Genomic DNA, 22,471 nt, shown 5'->3' with positions numbered 1-22,471 from the left:
AATGTTTTTTAGATGTTTATATTTAGACGTTTTTCTGACATATTATTCTATGGTGTTTTGGCCAACTATAAAACCTCCTACCTAAACCCTAATCCTATATCCCAATAGAATAACCAATTATCAACCCCATAAACAAAACATGTAATGGAAACACTATAGAAACTCTATAACTTTAAACTTAACCTAAGGGTTTCCTATTAGGATTGAGTAACAGGTTGTGGTTGTTTTCAGATTAATGTAAGGGATCCTTTGGTTGGGGTTTGAGTTTCATTTGCAGTGGGGTTATCTCAGTCTCTCCATCATTCTTTTCTTGTTTTTTTCTCGATTTCTCACCTTTTTCCAGGAGTTCTCTCCATCCTTTTTTTTGAATTGTCAGCATAGAATCTGCTCATGCAGGCCGAATGACTGATTTTTATATTTTGGTTGTAGGTCATTAACCAACAGTACCCTTGTTTTAGTCCACATTTAACACTATTTATAATATTCACTATTTAATTGTTAATTTCTTTACAAACCAGAAGAGAAAGAAAGCAGATCAAATCATTGGTAAAGAGTTTATTGAGACACTACAAATGACAGAGGGCAGCACAAAGTAATGTATCTATTTGTCGACACCCGTAACAGAATCCCTCTTTGTGCTCCATCGTTTTGTACACGGCAAAGCGTTGCTGTTGCCATAAATACAAGGGTAGGGAGGTCCATCGCAGCGTGCTCAACCAGGGGCCCTGCAGATGCCTTTCAGGGGCCGTTCAGCGCAGAGGTGAAACTGGTGGGACCTCAAAACATTTCTCTGCTGACAAACTGCAGTCGATGTGTTCAAGGCACTGAAATAGACTCCGAATAATCAGGGTTTTCTCCATCGACCGCGGGTGAGGTAGTGACATCACTCTACAGTGAGGTAATTTGGGGTGACGCGTGAATCAGTATATTGGCTTTTAGTCCTATGTTGGGTTTCTTCTCTCATACATAAAGCGTGAGGTGCTCTGGGCCTGGGGGAGCAATAGTACAAACGTTGTTCCAGTCATGAAAACCAAACCCTACGGCATGGGGGCTTAACAGAGGGAGCACGGCGCACATCAACCCTCAACTACAGAGAGATAACACGACACAAAAGCTTTTAACAAGGTGAGTGCTGCGGGACACTTCTAGCTGTCCATCACTCAGGAACAGGGGACGTGCTACAACCAGCCGTGGGAACAATGGAACCCAGAGAGAGGCCCCAGCTACAGAAGGTCCCCTCCTTCATAGTAACTTTATCCCTGCAAACAAAAGCCAACACAAGACCTGCTCTCACAGGCCGCACGGCTACGACATGTGCGCAGGTAGCAAGACGGCGGTTTTGCTTCAAACACTAAAGGTTGATGATGTGATGACCAGAGGTATGTGTGTGGTGGGTTTTAAGAATACCGATAGCGATTTGAAAATGGCAAAGGTCAGTCATTTAAGCGTACATGAGAGCAACGCGTTACATAATGCCGAAGTAGAGAATTCCCCGAAGGTTTTGGAAATTGCTGAAATATCTTTGTATAGCTAACACATCCGAGCTAATATAGAATATCAAAATACCACTATGTGATTACCTTTTGAGTAACATAATCTTATTCTCCAATAATAGTACTCTGAATGTGTCGTGCCTTTAAAATATATATTTATATTTAGTGTAGGAAATTTACTGTACAAAATTAACACATATAATAGCTTTTATATATAAACATATCATCTCTCTATAAGCAATATAACTCTTTGTGGTGAAGTAAACAGGTTCATTGTTGTTTTTTTTGACAACACCATCGTTTGTAGGCCTACATTCAAACCGACACCTGTTGCGTACGCTAACAATGCTACACAGGCTTACCCAGCTAACACACCACAGACTCCTGCACTTATCGGTCACACAAACATATGAATCATGCTTACAACAAAGAAAAAACATAACAACTATATTTATACATATATATATATAATATATGTATACATATAAAGGAATAAAATATCTCAGAACAACTTTGGCAAAGTTGATCTCTTCCTAATCAAGATGGAGGACATGTAAGAAATGCTAACATAATAACAATTATAACAAGGGGATATTTACCAGAAAGAACAACAACCACCAAAACAAACAATCTTCCATTTGAGAAAATTAGGGATAACTTGTGATGAAGAGAAGGAGGCAGAGGAGATTGTCGGGATGGGGGAATGCGTTGTGGTGCAGAAAAAGAGCAGGACCTATTGATTGTATTTTCCCATGGTGCTGAACATCCTTACCAACCGTATTGGGAGCCGGTTCTTGCCAACCGTCTTCACCCGGCAGTAACCATGGTAACATGTACCCATACAACCGCGGGGTTGACTCCAATGTGATGCGTCTTAAGTGAACAATTGCAATTACATATAATCCAGAAGAGATTATAAACATACAAAGAGTAGGAACCCGGCAACCGAAGGAGGAGGAGGAGGAGGAGGAGGAGGGACACAGTACGACAGCTCCATCCTCCTCAGGTACAAAGTGACACGGACAGAAACGGCCTCGCCGTGGTTTAAACATTTCAAACAGAAGGAGAAGGGAATTGTGGGTAGTGGGGTGTGGTCTGGTGTGCGGCTCATTAACAGCTCCTCGTAGAGTAGGGGTTGTGAGGGGGGGCACGTGGATACAACCAGAGTCCGGGGTGGAAAATCACAGGATGGCATGCGTGTGTGCACGTGTGTGTGTCTGGTTCAGGGTGGGGGTCAAATTGTCAAAAGTTCCACCAAAAGAGACATTGACAGATGTTGTCCTTCTAAACATCACGTCAGGTGTGTGTGGTTTGAGGGAGGTTGTGTGTGAGGTCAGGGAGCATATGAGTGTGTGCGTGTGTGTGTTCAGGGTGTGTGTGTGTGTGTGTGGTGTGTTCAGGCAGCATGTGTGTGTCTTTGTGTTTTTGTGTGTGTGTGCTCAATGTGTGTTTGTGTGTGTGTTCAGGGAGCATGTTTGTTTGTGTTTTTGATGTTTTCAGGGTGTGTGTGTATGTGTGTGTGTGTGTGTATTCAGTGGTTGTGTGTGTGTGTTCAGTGTGAGTGTTCAGTGTGTGCGTTCAGTCTCTGTGTGTGTGTGTGTGTGTGTGGGGGGGCCCCCCGCTGGTTGTGGGTCCCTTCACAGGGGCCCGTGGCGGTCCTGGTACTGGGCCACCACGGAGGAGCACCTCCCCAGCTCCTTGCGGAGGTCGGCCACCTCGCGCCGCAGCGCCCCGTTCTCCTTCTCCAGGAAGCTGGCTCTGATGGCGATCTGGTTCTCCTTCACCCGCCGCGCGTCACGGGACCGCTTGGCCGCCACGTTGTTCTTCCTCCGCCGCGCCCAGTACCGGTCGTCCTTAAGGGGGGGGACGAGGGAGGGGCGGGGGAGACACACGGATCAAAGGTGTGATGATTTGTAGTATTTCCCCTGACGACCACTAGGTGTCAGTAGTGTTACGGTTATTAGATGATAGTTGCTGCGGTAGGTAGAACAAGTACATGTGGATTGAGAACACAGTTGAAATAGATTCCCTTCATCGAAATAAAAGTTTATATAAGAATACAGTTCTTTATTGAAGAGAACAAAACAGGAGGGTCATTAGGGTTCTCGTCCCGACAAACTTCCAACCCTTAGGACATGTAACCCAGAACAACCTGAACCCAAAGACCCCATGTACGGTTCCTTTTTATCCCGAATTGAACTTGAGTTCAACATGAATCTGCTTCCAAACACATTTGTTTCAACCCACTCCACATCTGCTCGTAACATCCATGCCCCAGTGAAGTGGTGAGCAGCAGTTTGCTCAAGGCTATGACCCAACAGTTAGGCTGCCTAAAATGTTAGGCAGTCCATTATAAGAGACCTTTACCCGACCTTTACCCTTTTTGGTCTAGTTTTTAGTTTAGAAATGTAGTGAAATGGACCCATAGATTAATATTTATATTTTAGGGCATTTAGCAGACGCTTTTATCCAAAGCGACTTACAATGAGCACATTTGTCAGAAGCAAGAGAAATAAATAAATCGCTGTCAGTACATTAAGGACGGTCATAGAACCGAAGGCAGGGAAACACCTCACGATCAGACTACCTCTACTTAAAGTTGTTGCTGTTTTCAGCCTCTCTTGAGAGCTGCTTGGTAGAAAAGGGCCAGCTGAATAGGTTTGTTGATGTTTTCATCTGAGGTCAGTGTGTTTTTTCACTGGCTGGCAGGCGGGTGTCTACCTTCAGGTCCTCAGGGATGAAGATCTTGCGGGCCTTCTTGATCATGGGCTGGGGCTTCAGCTCCTCCGCCGAGAACTTCCTCTTGCGGGGGTCGAACACTTCCTGACCCGGGACGCTGGAGAGGGCCAGGTCGGCGGGGTCCGGGTTGTACCCGACCGGGACCTGGATGGACTCCGGGTCGATGGGGCTGGGGGTGTCCCGGGACGGGGCCAGATCTGGGGGCAGACACACACGTTAATGTGACACACAGACAGACGCGCGCAAAGACATGCATGCACGTACATGCGCATTGCGCACGCAAACACACACGCAGACACGCATTTCAGTGTACACAGACACACACAAAGACATAGACACACACACATTCACACAAACACATGCAACAAACATATGCATGCAGACACACACACACACACACATTTCAGTGTACACAGGCACAGAGATTCATACATGCACTAAACACATCACATTACAGTTTAGTTCAAACGTATGTTATTATTATTATTATGTGTGATGGTAGTGGATATTATGTATTTCTGTTTTCAACTTCAGAGAAACATTTTTTCAACATTCATACAAACACACTAATAAAAAACGAATATATATAGCTTGTTTGCTTTTGAGTAGTTTAAGCTTACTATTTCCAAACATCCGGATGTACATCTAAGCAGGCTTACTTTTTTAATTTGCATCAACGTCATTCCGTCGAGGGGGGGGGGGGGAATTGTAGCTGTAGTAACTCTATGCGACCACAAGATGGTGATGCGGCACCATCTAGACACCGAGAGCAATTCAGGTATATCGAGCATGGAAATTTACTTCTGGGCAATCAGCTGACAAGCTTATTCCTTTTCCTCAGCTGGTGTGGGAGCGCGCATCGCTAATTGATTGGACTCAGACATGAATTTGACAAAACGAGTCGCCAAATCAGCTCAGATCTGCTTCATTAGACTGAGATTAATCAAATGCTGGGTATAAAACTGAACCATCAATCAATACTAAAGTAGCTATTGATTGACAGAAGTCAAATAAACTTTATAAGTGAAGCCTTAATCAATGTCCAGTCTCAAAGGGCTTCACAGGCCACCATCAAACCATATTATAACCACCATAAAACCCATAGTCTTCTGAAGGACTTCAAGGCAAAACTCCTGTGTGTGAGTCGTGTGTGTGTTTATATATATATATCAGTGGGGTCATTCAGAAAGCCAGTGTGATCCTGTGTCTGCTGTATCAGATGACCTCCAAATGTTTACTCCTAAACGCCTTCAACACACTACATTAAATTAAAGGACAATTCCGGTATTTTGAACATTAAGCCCCCTTTCTGGTTTGTCTAGGGTGAAATAGTGTTTAACACCGAAATTTTGAATATTGGTTCCTGTCTTGGGTATTTGGCTAATTTTTCTGGTTTTATGGAGAGGTTTGAGAATGCACATAACCAGCCATTGTGAAGCAGGCAAGGGCGATTGGTAATTAGCCAAATACCCGAGACAGGACCAATCTTAAAAATGTCGGCGTTAACCACTCTATTTCATCCTAGACAAACCAGAAAGGGGGCTCAATGTTCAAAATACCGGAATGGTCCTTCAAAGTGTAATTTTATCCTTATTTTATACCTACTTGCTCTTTCCTCTGTTACTCTTATTTGTCCTCAAACAACAGTAGATATAAAACAGCAGCAGGGGTTGACACTAAGGTTTCAAAAGCACTTGCCCATCGGGCAAGTACAGGTCAGGTTCAACTTGCCCGAATGTAATGTTCACTTGCCCAAATTATAATCAGAATCGTGAACGGGCCTCTTTTTGCCAGGCACCCGGCCTGGTTTTGGGGGGGCTCAGAAAAATCATCCTAGCTCAGACTGAAGCTGAATGTTAGCTTCCACACATCTTGTGTTTAAAAAATAACAAACTTCTCTTTGTTTACTTATTTATCGACCGGTCACATAATGCCATGAAGTGATTTCAGTCCACCGTTCCAACCTATTAAAGCTATCGCCAAGTTATATGTAGACCTGCATGATTTTATGCAAATGTACATAACTAAATGTCAGAGGTAGTAGCAAAGATATGTCTTTTTAACTTTCAAGTTTCTTGTAGCTCTAACTGAATAATCACAATCGCGTTTCTAGTAGGGTTGTCAGTCACGATACTGGATTTCTAACTTCAACACTATTCCTGGAAAAAGATTGATATTCTATACCATTTTTGATATCAGGGGAAAAGTTTTTTTCAGGAAAGAACATCACCAAAGTAAATAGATTATATCTCCACAACTGCAAGGGGGATAATGTCATCTTTGGGCCAAAAGAAAGATTGTTGTGCAAGTGAAATATTCAATGGGGATAATACTTGGTTAAAGTGAATAAAGCCATGGAACACAGCATAAGTGGAAGATAACATTTCCATCAGTTGGTCGTTATCAGTTGGGAGCGCTGTCTTACTATGAGACACAAATAAAGGTAGATATCTTACAATTTTGACACTTGACACCTCTATTTAAAGTTCAGGGCAATCGAATGCACCAAGCCAAACACTCGCAAATAAATATATGGCCACTAGATTGCGCTGAAGAATAAGTTGTCTGATTGAAGGCAATTTATTTATTTCCTAAGAAACCTTCTCTTATTCATTGATTGAAAACAGCATGTTAAGTTGCAAAATTTGGCCCAGATACTGGATAATCTGTTTATGGTGGTTTTATTCGATCAGAATCAACTTTGTGGACAAAAATCACAAAGGTAATACCTCATTTTTGGTTGTTAAAAGAAAAGGGGACGTTTCTTCTTAATTTGTTATTTGCGAGTTTTAGTCACAGAATGATATGGTTTGGACTGTTGGAATAAGTGGAGGGTCAGCTTTCATGTAATATACAGTAGTTTGTGAGGGGCCAATTTCGTGAAAAAGATCGCTATTGCTGTGTGCATGTGCAGTTATGAAACCCAAACACGTGTTCTTGACTTTCCTTGATAATTTGCCTCAATCCAAAGTACTTCCAAACTGCACTCCTCCATCACTACTCCATTAGCTTCTACCTAAACCGTTCGCGGAGGTGCTGCACTTGAGATGCCAGCTGTGTTGGCTAACCTTTAGCGAATCAATGCCAGGGACCGCACAGAAGGCGGGGCTATATTCGCACTGAAGCGATGCGTGACTGTTAACTCGCTTTCCGAGAAGAGAAGACAGCGCGCTGATCAATTGCAAATACTTCTATTTTGTGTGGTTTTGAGGAACAAAAGGTTGTTCTGCAGTTTCTAAAAACATTTCTAATAAAAATATTAGAAACGTACAACAAACAGCAACATGAGAAGCTAAAACAGTGACATGGGATGATAACAGAAAAGTATACGTGCAAATGAGAAGCTAGCCCACTCTGATGAGGAGCTAATACATTGGGTGTGTTCGAAACCACCTACTTGCTTACTGCTTACTACCTACTAAATATTTGGCTTACTTCTCGAATCCTTAAATAATGAATGAGTAATCCATTTGAGTAATCGACGTTCAGAAGACCGTCCTTTACTTAACCACCTCAGATGACGTGAATCAAATGACGTGTCAATAACCTACCGGCCGGGGGCCGTTAATAAATATTATAAATAAATATATAAACGTCACATTTAACGTCACAGTACATCTTCAACCTAAGGATTTGCGGTGATGTGTTAAAAACAATTATTAAACAATTACATCGGTATGGCTGTGGGCTCTGCTGCTGTGGCTCCCCGTTTAGCGCCATTGCTTCCACTGTTCTTTTGAATAGACGCAGTGCATTCTGGGGCAGTTGAGTACGTCTAGTAAGCTAGCGATGCACACAAAATCTTTCCGGAAGACATTCGGATACTACTCGCTTACCTAAAACTCGCTTACTACGTTCTGCTTAATCAAATTGACGTCATAGTTAGTAAGAGTAGTAAGCAAGTAGGCGGTTTCAAACACACCCATTAACTTGGATGCTATTCGGGAGCGGGTCGGACCTGTTCAAGCACTGTCACAGCAGAACAAGTAGCTTAAGTACCCACTACGACTGAGATGTGTCAAGGGAATGCAAACAAACCTCTCTGGAAATAGACTTTAACCTCTAATACAGCCACACAGATAACGAGAGAACTATACTACCTGTACTTCCTCTATTAAGTAACAATTTTCGCTTTGACCTGGTAGCTTTGACCCAGCTTTGACAGGAATCTCCACAGTACTAAGGACATGTCTTTATGTAGTTCAATGAAATATGTAATAAAGCATTTCATATAATGCTCTATATAGTTTAGTGACATTGATGTCGGCGTATCAATTATAGAGAAATATTATTATTAAATGTGTAACATTAGAACTTTGAGTTTTTGATTTTTATGAAACGTGAGAACGTAACCCTGCGATGGTAGCGACCGATCAGTGTGGCAGATGGGCCGTAACGGCATCGTATTCGTAGCGCTCTTGATCTCCATTTCACTGGCGGCGAAACCAGACAATTGAAATCGTATTGATCGTGCTGGGGGTCAAAGGTTAAGCCATACAGCTGCCATTTGCTGGGCAGGTTAAACAGCTTTTCCTAAGACCAGTGCGGAGTACAGAGCCAGGAGGAATACTATCCCATTGGGTTTCAGAGGTCAACAAATCAATGATTGATCTCAATACCCTTTCCTCCGCAGCATTCAGAGTTTGATGTGAGAGTCAGGGTTTCACGTTAACGCCAAAGCCTCAACCTCTTGGAGATTGTAATTATAACAAGAGCCTGTGTATGCAATCGATGTTTTCAGTCCGCAGGTGGAGGGGTGGATACCTTTTTTGTTTTTAAACCTTTGACCCTTCGAAATGGCACGTTGATATTAAGTGGCAGGCTTGACCCAGTGTAGCGGAAGCAAACCTCATCCATGGTTTGTTTGGACGTCCTTGGACGTCAAAGCCTGCTACACCTGCTATGCTAGCTTCGTTACACCTGCTATTCTAGCCTGCAGGGAACTCTTGGCAAGATTCTAAGTTTCCATGGTTATGTATACAGGACTGTGTCATCCCAGCTGGCAGCGTGTGGCCATCAGTTCTGTTTAAAGGTTGCTCTAGAATTCACACAACAAGACCGACCCCCCCCCCCCCCTTCTCATCTGTCTGGGTCAGACATTGCCATGGTTCCATTCACAGAAACACAGCACTGAGGAGCCAACGATAACAAGCAAGTTTGGCCTGCGTGGTGAATGTTGAAATAGTTGGTCAGTAGTACAAGTTAAAATAGCACTGTAGAGTAGAATAGTTGAAATACTATAGTAGGCTATAGTAGAATAGTTTAAATAGTGCTAACCAAGGTTAAGGGCAATAACTTTATAAGTGGGGCCTAGCTACCAAATAATACCAAGCAATTCAACATTAAAAATAAATCTAATAAAGCTATGTTTAGCCATCATCCCAACTAGCTAAGGTCAGCTACCATCATAACTAAGCTCATGTAAGCTCCTGTCCTCACAAGCCATGTTATCTCCCATCGTTGCAAGCTAAGGTTAGCTCCAGTCGCAGCAAGCTAGGTGTATAAATCTTAGATCTTTGGATCCTGTGTTGAATTATCGGAGACAGTGATACACCTTGGAATGCAGCTCCGTTTGACCTTTCATCTCTTGACCCTCCCCAGCACAACACTGACAGACCAAAGTCCACAGACCAGTTAGGCACTAGACCCACTTTCCCTGTGCTATGACAACAATCACAAATGAATCATCGTAGCATTCACCCATTCATTGTAACCTTCACCATAACATTCAAACATTAATTAATAACATCCCCCATTCAAATATTAATCTTGGCATTCAGACATTCATTGTAACCATCACCATACAATTCAAACATTAATTATAACATCCCCCCTTCAACTATTAATGCATACTTACATTCTCATACATTCCCATACATTCATGATTACATTCACACATTCATCTTTACATTCATGAAATCATCTTGCTGTTCACACATTCACCGTACCATTCACACATTAGCCACAATAGTCACCCGTTCACCTTTGCATTCACATCATAACATTCACGCATTCATTATAAAATTCACAAATTCAAACATCAACATATCATCCCACCTTTCAGCACACAATTCAAACTATCACATCATTCAGGGCAACAGCCAGCCTAATGGGACAATTGGGCTGTTTGGAGCCTGCCAAAGGTTGAGATTCGAACTGTCAAGTCAACCCTCCAATACCACGAGGACCTATAGCGGGCCGCCGGCAGCCGCTGTCTGCATGTCAGGCTGCAGCGTGCTGCGCTACCGCCGGCGACACCACAGTGGGCTCGCCGGCTGCACGCAGCCAGGGGCCCCGGGCCAAACTATGTTGTTGTTGAAGTCTGAGCGTGAGTGTGGAGCCTCAACCAACCAGAGGTCTAGCTGAGCTGTGGTCACGTGACGCAGAGCCCCTCCAGGCCCATGTGATCGTGGCTGGGAACACACTGTTCCTTAGACCAGAGAAAAACAGGAGGGGGCAGGGTGTGTGTGGGGGGGGGGGGGGGGGGGGGTGGGCTCAGAGGAAATGGAGTGTTACACAGAGTGAGCGAGCAAGAGAGCGAGAGAGAGAGCGAGAGAGAGAGAGACGTTTCACAGCTCAGGGTGTCTGCATGTATCCGTCACATGGCAGCACGCGAGCAGGGCGGGGCCAGACGAGCTCACGTGAGAACGGAGCGACCGGTCTGGTTTAAACAAAACACAAGTGCACGCTACGCTGTGAGACGGAACACAACACTACACACACACAATGCCACTCACCACTCAGCCGGCGGGATCATGTATCGCCTGTGTTTGTTTACCGCACAAGGCAATGTTTTCACTGCGATCGGGGCTGCTGGCCTCAGCTGCACTGCCGAGTACACCAGGTGCAACTCGACAGGTGAGATGCTGCCGCTAAGAGGCCAAAGATAAGGATCTACAGGTAAGTTGCTGACCAAAGTAATGTGCCACAGGTGGGGATACACAGGTAAGACTCTACAGGTAAGACTCTACGGGTAAGACTCTACGGGTAAGACTCTACGGGTAAGACTCTACGGGTAAGACTCTACAGGTAAGACTCTACGGGTAAGACTCTACGGGTAAGACTCTATGGGTAAGACTCTACAGGTAAGACTCTACAGGTAAGACTCTACGGGTAAGACTCTACGGGTAAGACTCTACGGGTAAGACTCTACATGTAAGACTCTAAATGTAATTTTCTACAGGTGAGACTCTTCAGGTAGGGCTCTACAGGTAAGACTCTACGGGTAATACTACAGGTAAGACTAAAGGTAAGACTCTTCAGGTAAGACTCTACAAGTGAGGATCTACAGGTTAGACTCTACAGGTAAGGATCCACAGTTAAGACTATATAGGTAAGACTACAGGTAAGCCTCTACAGGTTAGCCTCTACAGGTTAGCCTCTACAGGTTAGCCTCTACAGGTTAGCCTCTACAGGTAAGACTCTACAGGTAAGACTCTACAGGTAAGATCACAGGTAAGGCACTTTCAGTAAGACTATACAGGTAAGACTCTACAGTTTATTTGTAATAAATGTTTCCATAAGGCTGGTCTAACGTTAGCAGTAGCTAACTGTTGTTATGTGTTGATACCAACTAGAGACATTTATTCTGAGTAGGTCATTATGGTATGGCTTTCCATCTGTCGCCAGATGAAATAGACATCCATAAGAGATGGAAACAGATGATGATAGCCTGTATGGGGTCAGGTGGAGCTGGAGGGTTTGAGGAAGTCAGAGGTGATGAAGATCCAACAACCACACTAGGGGTTCCTCCCCAACCACAGCATTTGTTGTACCGCGTTTGCTCCAGCCAATGTGACATTAGTTCCACCAAAACTGAATTGCATTAAACCGACCCCTAACACAAATGCCATGGACACAGACTCTGAGCAGATGTTTCTCCATACCAGAACAATGAAGGGATGTACTGAACGTGAAGAACGCTGAATCACAATCTCTCTCTCTCCACATCTGTTTTCAATAAGTTGTTCTTCTACACAACATTTATAGAGGTAGTTATTTATTTTATTTTTAACTGTGGGAAGTTGTTGCAAACCAATGCTTGTGCTAGTGTTGCTAAGTGGGAGAGCAGCCTGCTCCTTAAAGCAGGAGTTCTCAAATGCGGGTATGTGTACCCCCATTTGGTACTTTGAAGGATTGAAGGATGGTACTTGGAACATTTCTCTGTGTACCTGGATCATTTCATAATAAAATGAGGAAATTTGAATTCTGACAACAAAAAAACATTGGTTCTTTGATGAAGTAACAAAATTAAGTTGCAAAGCGTCCTCTTCTTGGACACTGAAGCTAGCTTTGCACGTTCTGTTTTTATAAAGTCAGACAGAGAGGTTAGTGGACAGCAACAGGCTGGTAAGGAGATGGTATGGTCTGGACTCAACCAAAAGACAAAACACAAACCCAACCAAGTTGTGCCTACAATGCAGCAATCTGTGAACACAACAATTGATGTACTATTAGACACACGTGTAGCTGTTCACAAAACCAACAGCACACCAGGTGCATTCTGGGAGCTCAAAGTCTCATAGCCACAGTCAAGGTTCATTCATTGGTAATCTACTGATTGTGTGTGTGTGTGTGTGTGTGCGCGCGTGCGTGTGTGTAGTTGTGTGTATGTATGTGTGTGTGTTCGTTTGCGCACGCGTGCATGCTTGTTTGTGTGTTAATGTCAAAGTGTGCGTTACCTGCGATGCTGCTCTTCTGCATGTGTTCCAGGGGCCTCGAGGGCCCGGGCAGACTGGGGATGGTGGCCCTCACTGAGGGGGAGGAGGAGGAGGAGGGGGAGGGAGAGGGAGAGGAGGGGGGCCGCTGGGGCCCCGGGGTGGCCCCTGGGCCCCCCTGCTGCTCTGCGTGCTGCGCTGAGCTGGCGGGGATACCGTTCTCCGACAGGAACTCCTCCAGGTCCATGTACTCCAGCTGGAAGTTGTCCCCGTCATACGGCAGCGTCTTGTCCCACAGCGTGGGCCCCAGGAAGGCCGACTGGGGGCCGGCACCGCCCTCATCCTCAAGTTTCTTCTCCTTTTCCTTATCCTTGCAGAGCCCTGACACACACACACACACACACACACACACACACACACACACACACACACACACACACACACACACACACACACACACACACACACACACACACACACACACACAAATAAATACACATGGAATCTGAGGCTTGGTTTCCATTACGGTTTGCACATAGAAGAGTTCCTTTCTGAGAAGTTTGTGGCAGAAAGCAACTATGAACTATGACAAAGTCAAAGGAGTGTGTTGGTAACTGTTGACACACACACAAAATGTTCTGGGTTTGAACCCCAATGTCCTTAGTCTACCTGTAGGCATTGTTGAGCAAGACAACCCCTAATCCGTTTTTAAAACCATTTTTTTGATAGTAAAGTTTTGGGAAAAGGTTTTAATAACGCAACGTTGGCCTTAGCTTGGAGCAGAATTTCTGTATTTGTACATATACATATATAGTGAAGAACAAGGGGTTCAGTTACAGGGTTGATTACTTATTCAGCCCCATAACAGTATATAACATGAATACTAATCGGATAACAGTCATATTTATTTTTGAAATATCATTTATTGATAATAAAAATGAGGGAAAAAGTGTAATTACAAAACTTTCCCAGTCCCAGTGTTCAGCCACGTTATTTGCATTGGTAGTCCCACAGACAGTTGTTTTCCTCAGAAAAGCCAAGACGACCGTTAGACTTGCTGCAATGAGGTGGTGGTGAATCTTTAAGTGCAGTATCTGCAACGTCCTCTGTTCGTCTTCTCTGGCACGGGTATGTACATCCGTTGGGGGGGGGTGTAAAAATGCCTCTTGGCTGAGACCCCGCTTGGTGAACTCCCATCACCTGAGGGCGGTCTCTTCAGAGCATTCAGAGGGCTCCCCATCACCTTCTGTGTTGCTGGGCTCCCATTGCCTGAAGAGGGCCGCCCTGCTAAGTGTGCCTGAAACGGCGTATCCACTGTTCAGGAGGTCTTTCCTCGACATATTGAGAGCTTTGCCAAAATCTTGAATCACGTCTTCTGAAACAAACTTCTGGAAGTACTGCAGCGGTGGGGGGAGTGAAGCGGCATCACCGGCGGTATCAAAATCTGTTCTCAGCCAGTGATCCCGGTCATGGGGCATGGTGTGTTTGGTTGGTTGGGGCTCAATGTCCGCACACTTCATCGGTTTGAGCAGTCGCAGTGGGGGATTTGTTTTCTTTGTCCACTTTGTCATCTTCATCTGCTTCTTCGCTTGTATCAGTGTCGTCTGATTCCAGGAAAAAATCACTCCCCTCATTTTGGATGCAGTCCATCACATCTTTACTTTGCTAGTGGCATTGTGAAATGAAAAAAGTTTAAAGGTCCCATGGCATGCTACTTTATCGATGCTTTTATATAGGTGTTAGTGGGCCCCTAATACAGTACTTGAAGACGTTCAAGAAATTCAGCCTTTGTGCAGAATTACAGTCACTACGAGCCAGTCCCACAATGAGCTTTCCACAAACGTGCCGTTTTTTAGAGGCGGGTCAAGGTGGAGCGTGGGGATGTGGTTAGGGATGGGAATTGATAAGAATTTCACGATTCCGATTCCGATTCCGATTCTGCTTATCGATCCGATTCCTTATCGATTCTCTTATCGATTCTCATTGGGTGAGAAAATAAGTATAAATGTGTTTGTTTGCATTACATCTCTTTAATATCTGATCAGAAGTGCTTCTAGTATTAGGAAATTGTACATTTTCAAATCAATTGGTCTAGACGAAAAGATATATGTTTAGCTTTTTAAGCCCAAATGCCATCATTATGTGCCATACAACTAAAAACACAGACTGAAAACAGCCAAGTAAGAGCTTGTGCCTTTTGGAATTCTAACAGTGCTCATTTGCATTCAACTTGTAACAAAATTAAACTGACATAAACAAAATGAAGCATTGATTAGACAGAGATTTATTAGATGGGCCTACCTAATAAACCGTTGGAACACACAAGACCGGAAACCATAGCAATGCCGGTAAACAAACCCCGAGAAGCCCAATCCCTATGAGAGCTCCCCACGCTACGGCCATCCGGAGGCGACAGAGCTGTTGGCCGTGATATTATATATACAATTATAATATAGTATATAATATATAATATACTATTATATATAGAGCTCCGGGAGTCGCAAACTGCAACAATCACTTTCTCCTCCATTCCGCGGTTCACCCGGACTGCACTGCACTGAGTTTGACGGCTGAACGCGGATTGGCTGTTAAGTTACACATGTCACTCAGTTATCACGCTGTTGAACGCTGATTGGCTGTCATCACGACAAAAACTTGTCATCGGTTTTCTCCCGCGAAAAACTCGCCCTTATACGCGTCTCTACGTTCACTTTGTATGGGATCTTGTCGCCCCGTCGCGTTTGGTGTGAACGCACAATGCGATTCTTCCTCGGCGGCGACATGTTTGCTGCGTTCTGAACCAAATCAAAGCAGCGTGTGTGTGACGTCACGACGCATTTGCCGCGACCGGAACCGATAAGCGGAATCGTTAAGCAGGCTTGCTAACGATTCCAAGGAATCGGTTGACTCGGAACCGGTTCTGAACAAGAACCGGTTCTCGATTCCCATCCCTAGATGTGGTCCTGGGCAGCTTGCGGCCACGGTACCATGCGCTAGTGTTTACAGTGGATGTATCGCAATGGCTCGGATTCATTATATCATCCGGAGGCACACACAGCTTTTGGCCGTGTTCTGCAAATATTCTAGAACACGCCGGGTGCTCCGGCGGGAGCCGTGGAGATCTATATCTAAATAATAACATGATATGAATCTCAAATGACTGCGTTGGGTTATCCGACATCACTGGTTCTTCCACTTCCACGTCAATCTGAAGTGCAGACTGAGCGGCGTCATGGAGGAGGAGAAAAGGATAGCTTATATACCTAACCTTATGTTGCGTGTTATGCGCCATAACAACATCAGCAGAACGGTTATCCAACTAACAAAGAAGTGTACAACACAGTTGTACAGTGTGTGTATATTGACACAAACACATATGTGGCACTCGCAAGGTCGTAGCTCATTGGCTCATTGGCGGGCCAAATTCTCTGGGCGGATAAGGCAGAGAAAGGGGAGGTAACTTGGCCCCTTATGACGACATATGGGGAGATACTACAGCTGAGATGCAAAAAAATTGAGAGGTGAGCTTTCACTTTTCAAAGGCGGAGCAGGATACCTAGTGCTCGTTTTACACCTAAGGTCCTTTCTAGCTACTGGGTGACCATAGGCAGGCTATCATTGTTAGAAAACCTCATAAAGCGATATTTTCATGGCTTAGGACCTTTAAACATATGAGTATATATATATATGCATAAAAACATACATACATACATACATACATACATACATACATACATACATACATACATACATACATACATACATACATACATACACGTTTTATATTGTAGTAGATAAGGAATAGATAGGCTAGGGTGGTGGCTATAACCCTAATTTCAATGCAACTATCCTCCTTATTATACCAAAATAATGCATGCATCTCCCCAGATCACTGAACCATTCCCAGCTGTTCCCTTCACAAATGTCTCTGATCAACAGGACATTAATACAAGCATCCCCTAAAGATTCCATTAAAGCATACATTTGCGAGAGAGAAATAGTAAAGTATTTATTCATTATATTCTGGTCTAAGCATTACATTTTTAAATAGAAGACACATTTAGAACTTGGTTATAATAATGACCATCAAAAATCTTCTATTTCTATCTTTTTCCATATGGGAACATGTAAGAAGTGCACTTCCCGGTGGAACGTGAAAGGTGCACAAGCTATTTGTATTACCCACGGTTGTGATATATACAACACAGACCAAACAAGCTCTCAATCAAATTTGATGAATGTATTCCACAATAACTAGATGTATACATGATCTAGACATTCAAATGATCTCTTGAAGGAAAGTTTGCAGGTTGTGTTAGTTAATGGCCAGAGTGTCGGACTTATAATCGCATTGCGAGGACAAAGATAAGGCCCATTGACCATGTAAATGTGGTTTAAAAGCAAATACACATTTACTTTACTTTTCGTGGGTAGCTAAAAGTGATGTTGTAGCATTGTATTTCAGGGTCTAACAGGGTTAATGATCTCTCTTTGAGTCTGCTCAAATAGTACCTTTAACGAGCTGAACAATCGCTTGCTCCAGAGGGCTTAGTCAACATTAGAGTACAATAAGGATTGCTCATTAATTATAATCGATAGTAGGCTAACATAGTTAGACAAAATACTAACAAGTAGCTGGGCCACTGTAGAATAATCAATTCATACAATAATATAGCAACATATATGATCAGATAGGATCAGTGCCTTCCATGGAGGACATCGATTAGGAAATCGTTCTTGATCGATGAAGAAGTGCTGCACACGTTTCCGTCTTTATCATGAAAACGACACACTCACAAACACGCACGCACGAACACACTCTCTCTCTCACACGCACACGCACACGCACACACAAACAGAGTTTGTTTTTGCTTTCCACAAATCGGTCATACACGCACGCACCTATATCGAAGCTCAATAAACACTACTGCATGTCTGAATGATGTTTTTGTGTCGATGCAGTTGTCACAGAACGCAGAATTATTCAAAATCGAGTATTGTTTGATGCATTTGTATATGTAGAACGTGGTAAAACGCAAAAATAACGAAGCGCTCGGTGACTTGTGGTCGTTTGAAGTCGGAATTTGGCTGCGCAGGTCAGTGCGTCTGGCACTGCGTCCATATGTCAAACGCAGAGAGCGCGGAGCCTCGGTGTTTACTGTTTACCGACAACAGCCCCCCCGCCACAGGGCGCAGGAGCCCCCCGCAGCCCGCCTTACCTCCGTCGTGCTGGAAGGGCAGCTTGAGCGGGTTCTCCAGCAAGGACTTCAGGACGCCGTTGGAGGGGGACAGTTGTCTGGCCATTTTCTCCATGTCTTTCTCACGTCAAGTCCCGACTATAAATCCAGAAAGCTGACGGGAGTTACAACCAAAGACTCGGGAGAGAGAGAGAGAGAGAGAGAGGGAGAGAATTGGTGGTGCCCCGTGGTGGTAACTCCTCCAGCAGACCCAGAGAGACCAACAGTCGTCCGCGGAGGAGGCACGGCAGGTCGTAACTCTTCGAGGGAGGAGGAATGAGTGATCCTATCTGGGCTGGTCGGACCTCAATTTCTCTCCATGTGCGGAGCCTGACGTCTATGACGTGGAACCCCCCGGGGCTCAGGGGGCGGGGCTTGTTTATTCCAGGAGCTGCTGGCTGCGGACCCTGGATGCGGACGGGGGATCTCCCGTCTCTAGGTCCCACTCGTGTGGATGGTTTGACGAGACTCTCATTATGAGACCCGAGATAGAGTAGAGAGAATGATGTAGGCCGAAAGGGGGTGGAAAATCTCGTTGGTTTTAAATGTCTGTAAGTTTAAAGCCTTTAAAATCGAAGTTAAAGTTAAACCTGGAGTTTAAACTGTTATTGCAGCATCTCTCTTAAGCAGAACTTCTACCGAATATGTCGAGTTCATTAACATACTAATAAAGTAACTAATAAAATAAGGAAAGCGTTGGTGGGCTTCGATACATTATACAATGTAATGTATGATGGCAGGTAAAGAGTTTAAAAAGCACCCTTAATATATAATGTTAGCTGAGGCAACAACTTGGACCAAGGCTGATTCAACAATTTGACCAGAACCTTCCCAGACAAAAGCCAGTTTCCCACACCCCGGGGGCATACTGGCTGTGCTGGTGTGTTAAGCACCTGTAACCCATGTGGTTACACAGTGTACACAAGTGTCGGGTGTGTAAAACAAACGGTAAGACATCACAAAAACATAGACAACATCTGACGTGATGCTGAGTGGTCATGTTGCTGTGCAATGGCATCATGTTTAAGTGTGTAGAACTGTGAGCAGTGTTACGTAACAAAACCAACCCCCCCCCCACCACACACACGTACACACACACATTATGCCAAAGTCTCAGATTAAGACCTGCGATATGATTGGTCCTCCCTTCGGATTATCCCACCGTAACCCAGAATTCAGGGTCAAGCAAACGGTCAAATGAACAGAGGAAATCTGGTCACTGCAACCAAACTAAGAACACACGCGCGCACGCAGACACACACACACACACACACAGCCTCCCCAAGAATTGCTCAACCCAGCCAGGAGGAGTTGGGATTCTAACCGGCCTCCCTCTATTCCTCTAAGGCCGTTCTTCCAAACTATCACATATCAGTGAATGCGTCTCTTGTGTAAACAGCTGTCCTTGAAGTCATAAGGGCGGGGGTGTTGTAACTGGATGCGGTCACTATGGCAACCATACACCCTCCATGTCCACACGGGTCAGATACCTCCCAGTCGTCACCACACCAGCGACGGGATTCGCCCTCATTCGTTCTCCTCATGTTAGTTGGTATATGTTTAGTCAACTTCAAAGTGGCATTGGTCACATACAACCAGCAGCTTACTTTGCCTTCTCCTTCATCTGTGCTTAAACAGTTAATGAATGCATAATTTAACGCATGGGAGTGAATAGGGTAAATATATGAATATTAAATAAAGGAATTGATTAAATAGAACAAAATAATTGCAATAAGCTTAAATTAGCTCACACATTATGAGTTTGACATATGTTTGTACAGAGTATGCTGAGCAAACAACAGTACTGAATGCATGTTAGTTAGTCAGTAAATGGTTAGGGGCACACACCTGTAGTGCCATAGATTCCATTCAGAGGTGAAGTTGATTCTTTGTTGAATTTCCATTTGGTTCTGTAAGCGTTTAGCTGGGAGGAATGGGACAAAATAAATAGATAGACCGTGATTGGCTGGAATCAAAGGAGAACGATGGCCCAACACCAATTACTGGAGCGGTTAATTAACAGGATGACCCCCCCCCCCCACACACACACACACACACACACACACACACACACACACACACACACACACACACACACACACACACACACACACACACACACACACACACACACACACACACACACACACTCCAAGATGCTGTTCACATCTGTTCTCTGTATGTCCCTATCTCTACTTAAATATTTGTCTCTTTCAATGTCTCTCTCTGTCTATCTTTAGCTCTGTGTCTCTCTTTCTATATTTGTCTCTTTCTGTTTGTCTCTCTCTGGCTCTCTGTCTCTCCCTCTATCCCTCTCCTTTACTTTCTCTCATAATCTGTGTGTGTGTGTGTGTGTGTGTGTGTGTGTGTGTGTGTGTGTGTGTGTGTGTGTGTGTGTGTGTGTGTGTGTGTGTGTGTGTGTGTGTGTGTGTGTGTGTGTGTGTGTGTATCTCTCTCTCGCCATGTAGCATGCTACACTGTTAGCCTTAAGGTAATAATCAAACCGCCGTGTGTCTCTACAGCTTACTCTCAGCTCATCAATCATCATCATGATGATTGATGAGCATTCCATCCTCGTAAACCATCGCTCCAACACGTTGATCATACGGTTCTAGTTCTTATCAGGGCGGGATCGAACAAGATCTTTCACACCTCAGAGGATCACTTAAAAAGAATGTAACTGCCTTCTAAGATAAGATAATTTTGGTGGGGGCAGAAGTTGTAATGTTGGTATCATTTTACACACTCTTTTGAAGGGTTAAATAAATGCATTCAAATGTAATTGTATACGAGCAAGTCACAGATTCTGATAAATATGCATTAGAAGTAGCTCCTACATCCAGAACGCCGCTTTTAAGACAATAGGGTGGCTGAGAGGTGGTTCAGTTCAGACAGGCTGAGACGGCTCTTAACCCAGGACAGATGCCCTCCACAGAGGAATCGGAATACAGAGACACTGCCTGTCTCCTGATCTGGGGCTGTTGAGTCCAATTATGTAACCTTTATTTAATCGGTGAAGCTCACTGATGTTAGAACATATTTTCCATAAGAAACCCGGCCGGTATAGCAGCAAAGGACATCAAAGTTTGCAGATGTGGACAACATGAAAGACATTAAACAGTATGGGTGGCTACCTCAGCAAACATTATATAAGATATGTTATGAATATTAAAAGGCAATAGAAAATATAATTTAAACACGAATATCAGTATTATTATAATAAGACTGTATAAAGTATTCATACATTGAAGATGGTTTAGGTCAGCTAGTTTCAGGACGTCAACTTACAGGTGTGTGTGGGTGTGTGTGTGTGTGTGTGTGTGTGTTCGGTGTGTGTGTGTGTGTGTGTGTGTGTGTGGGTGTGGGTGTGTGTGTATGTGCCTCCGTGCTTATGTGTGCATCTGTGTGTGTGTGTGTGTGTGTGTGTGTGTGTGTGTGTGTGTGTGTGTGTGTGTGTGTGTGTACCTGTGTGTTCCTGTGTGTGTGCGTGTGCATGCGACCCTGAGGAACAGCGTGAGGGGGATAAACAATTTCCTCTGTTGCTAGGCAATGCCCTCACAGCCACCAATCAGAGTGTTATGTGTTCTGATTAGTACGACCTCATTCCTGTCTCTCAACTGCACACACACACACACAAACACACAAACACACACACACACACACACACACACACACACACAATAAAACGCACACACACACATAAACACAAACAAAAACATAGACGCACACACACATATACGGATAAACACAAACAATCACACGCACGCACACACACACACACACACACACACACACACACACACACACACACACACACACACACACACACACACACACACACACACACACACACACACACACACACACACACACTTTTTTTGTTTCTCTACCTGGTTTCTTAAAGAAGACTAAATATTTTATAATGAGCATTGTGAGCACTGTTTTAAAAGAGATGTGCCAAACACAGATGGGTTAGTGACCGAGAACCGAGAACCCACTGACACCGACATCAAAATAAACTGTTGTCTGGCTGTGTAAAAACCTAGGGCTTGTCCTCTATTGTGTGTCTACTCTGTTTGGTTGAAGGGTATTTTGTGTTGTTGTTAAGCAACATCTGTCTGTTTGTGGCTAAACAGGCAACACGTTCATTCATGTATTCACCTCATCTCAAATAGATCCATTATTCATGCGGTCCCCCTTTAGTCGGTAAGAGACACGTTTATTCCTGTATTTACCTCGTCGTAAATAGACTCATTATTCATGTTGTCAACTTTAGTCATTCAGAGACACATGTTTATTCATGTGTTTACCTGTTAAGAGACACTTTCATTCATGTTTTCACCAA

General features: G+C 44.1%; 1 protein-coding gene across 1 annotated transcript; it reads right to left on the bottom strand.

The window, feature by feature from the left end:
- Window positions 1-223: 223 nt before the first annotated feature.
- LOC130371028 (hepatic leukemia factor-like) lies at window positions 224-18,587 on the bottom strand. Its single transcript, XM_056576641.1, has 4 exons — window positions 18,109-18,587; window positions 12,914-13,270; window positions 4,215-4,429; window positions 224-3,346 (listed from the first exon to the last, which is right to left on the bottom strand). The coding sequence occupies exons 1-4, from the start codon at window positions 18,200-18,202 to the stop codon at window positions 3,131-3,133; spliced, it is 882 nt and encodes a 293-aa protein (XP_056432616.1). The 5' UTR covers window positions 18,203-18,587; the 3' UTR covers window positions 224-3,130.
- Window positions 18,588-22,471: the final 3,884 nt, after the last annotated feature.

The sequence above is a fragment of the Gadus chalcogrammus genome, chromosome 2, assembly GCF_026213295.1.
Source record: "Gadus chalcogrammus isolate NIFS_2021 chromosome 2, NIFS_Gcha_1.0, whole genome shotgun sequence".
Lineage (NCBI taxonomy): Eukaryota > Metazoa > Chordata > Actinopteri > Gadiformes > Gadidae > Gadus > Gadus chalcogrammus.
The sequence above is the reverse complement of the archived record's forward strand: the minus strand, read 5'-3'. Positions and strand labels throughout refer to the sequence as shown.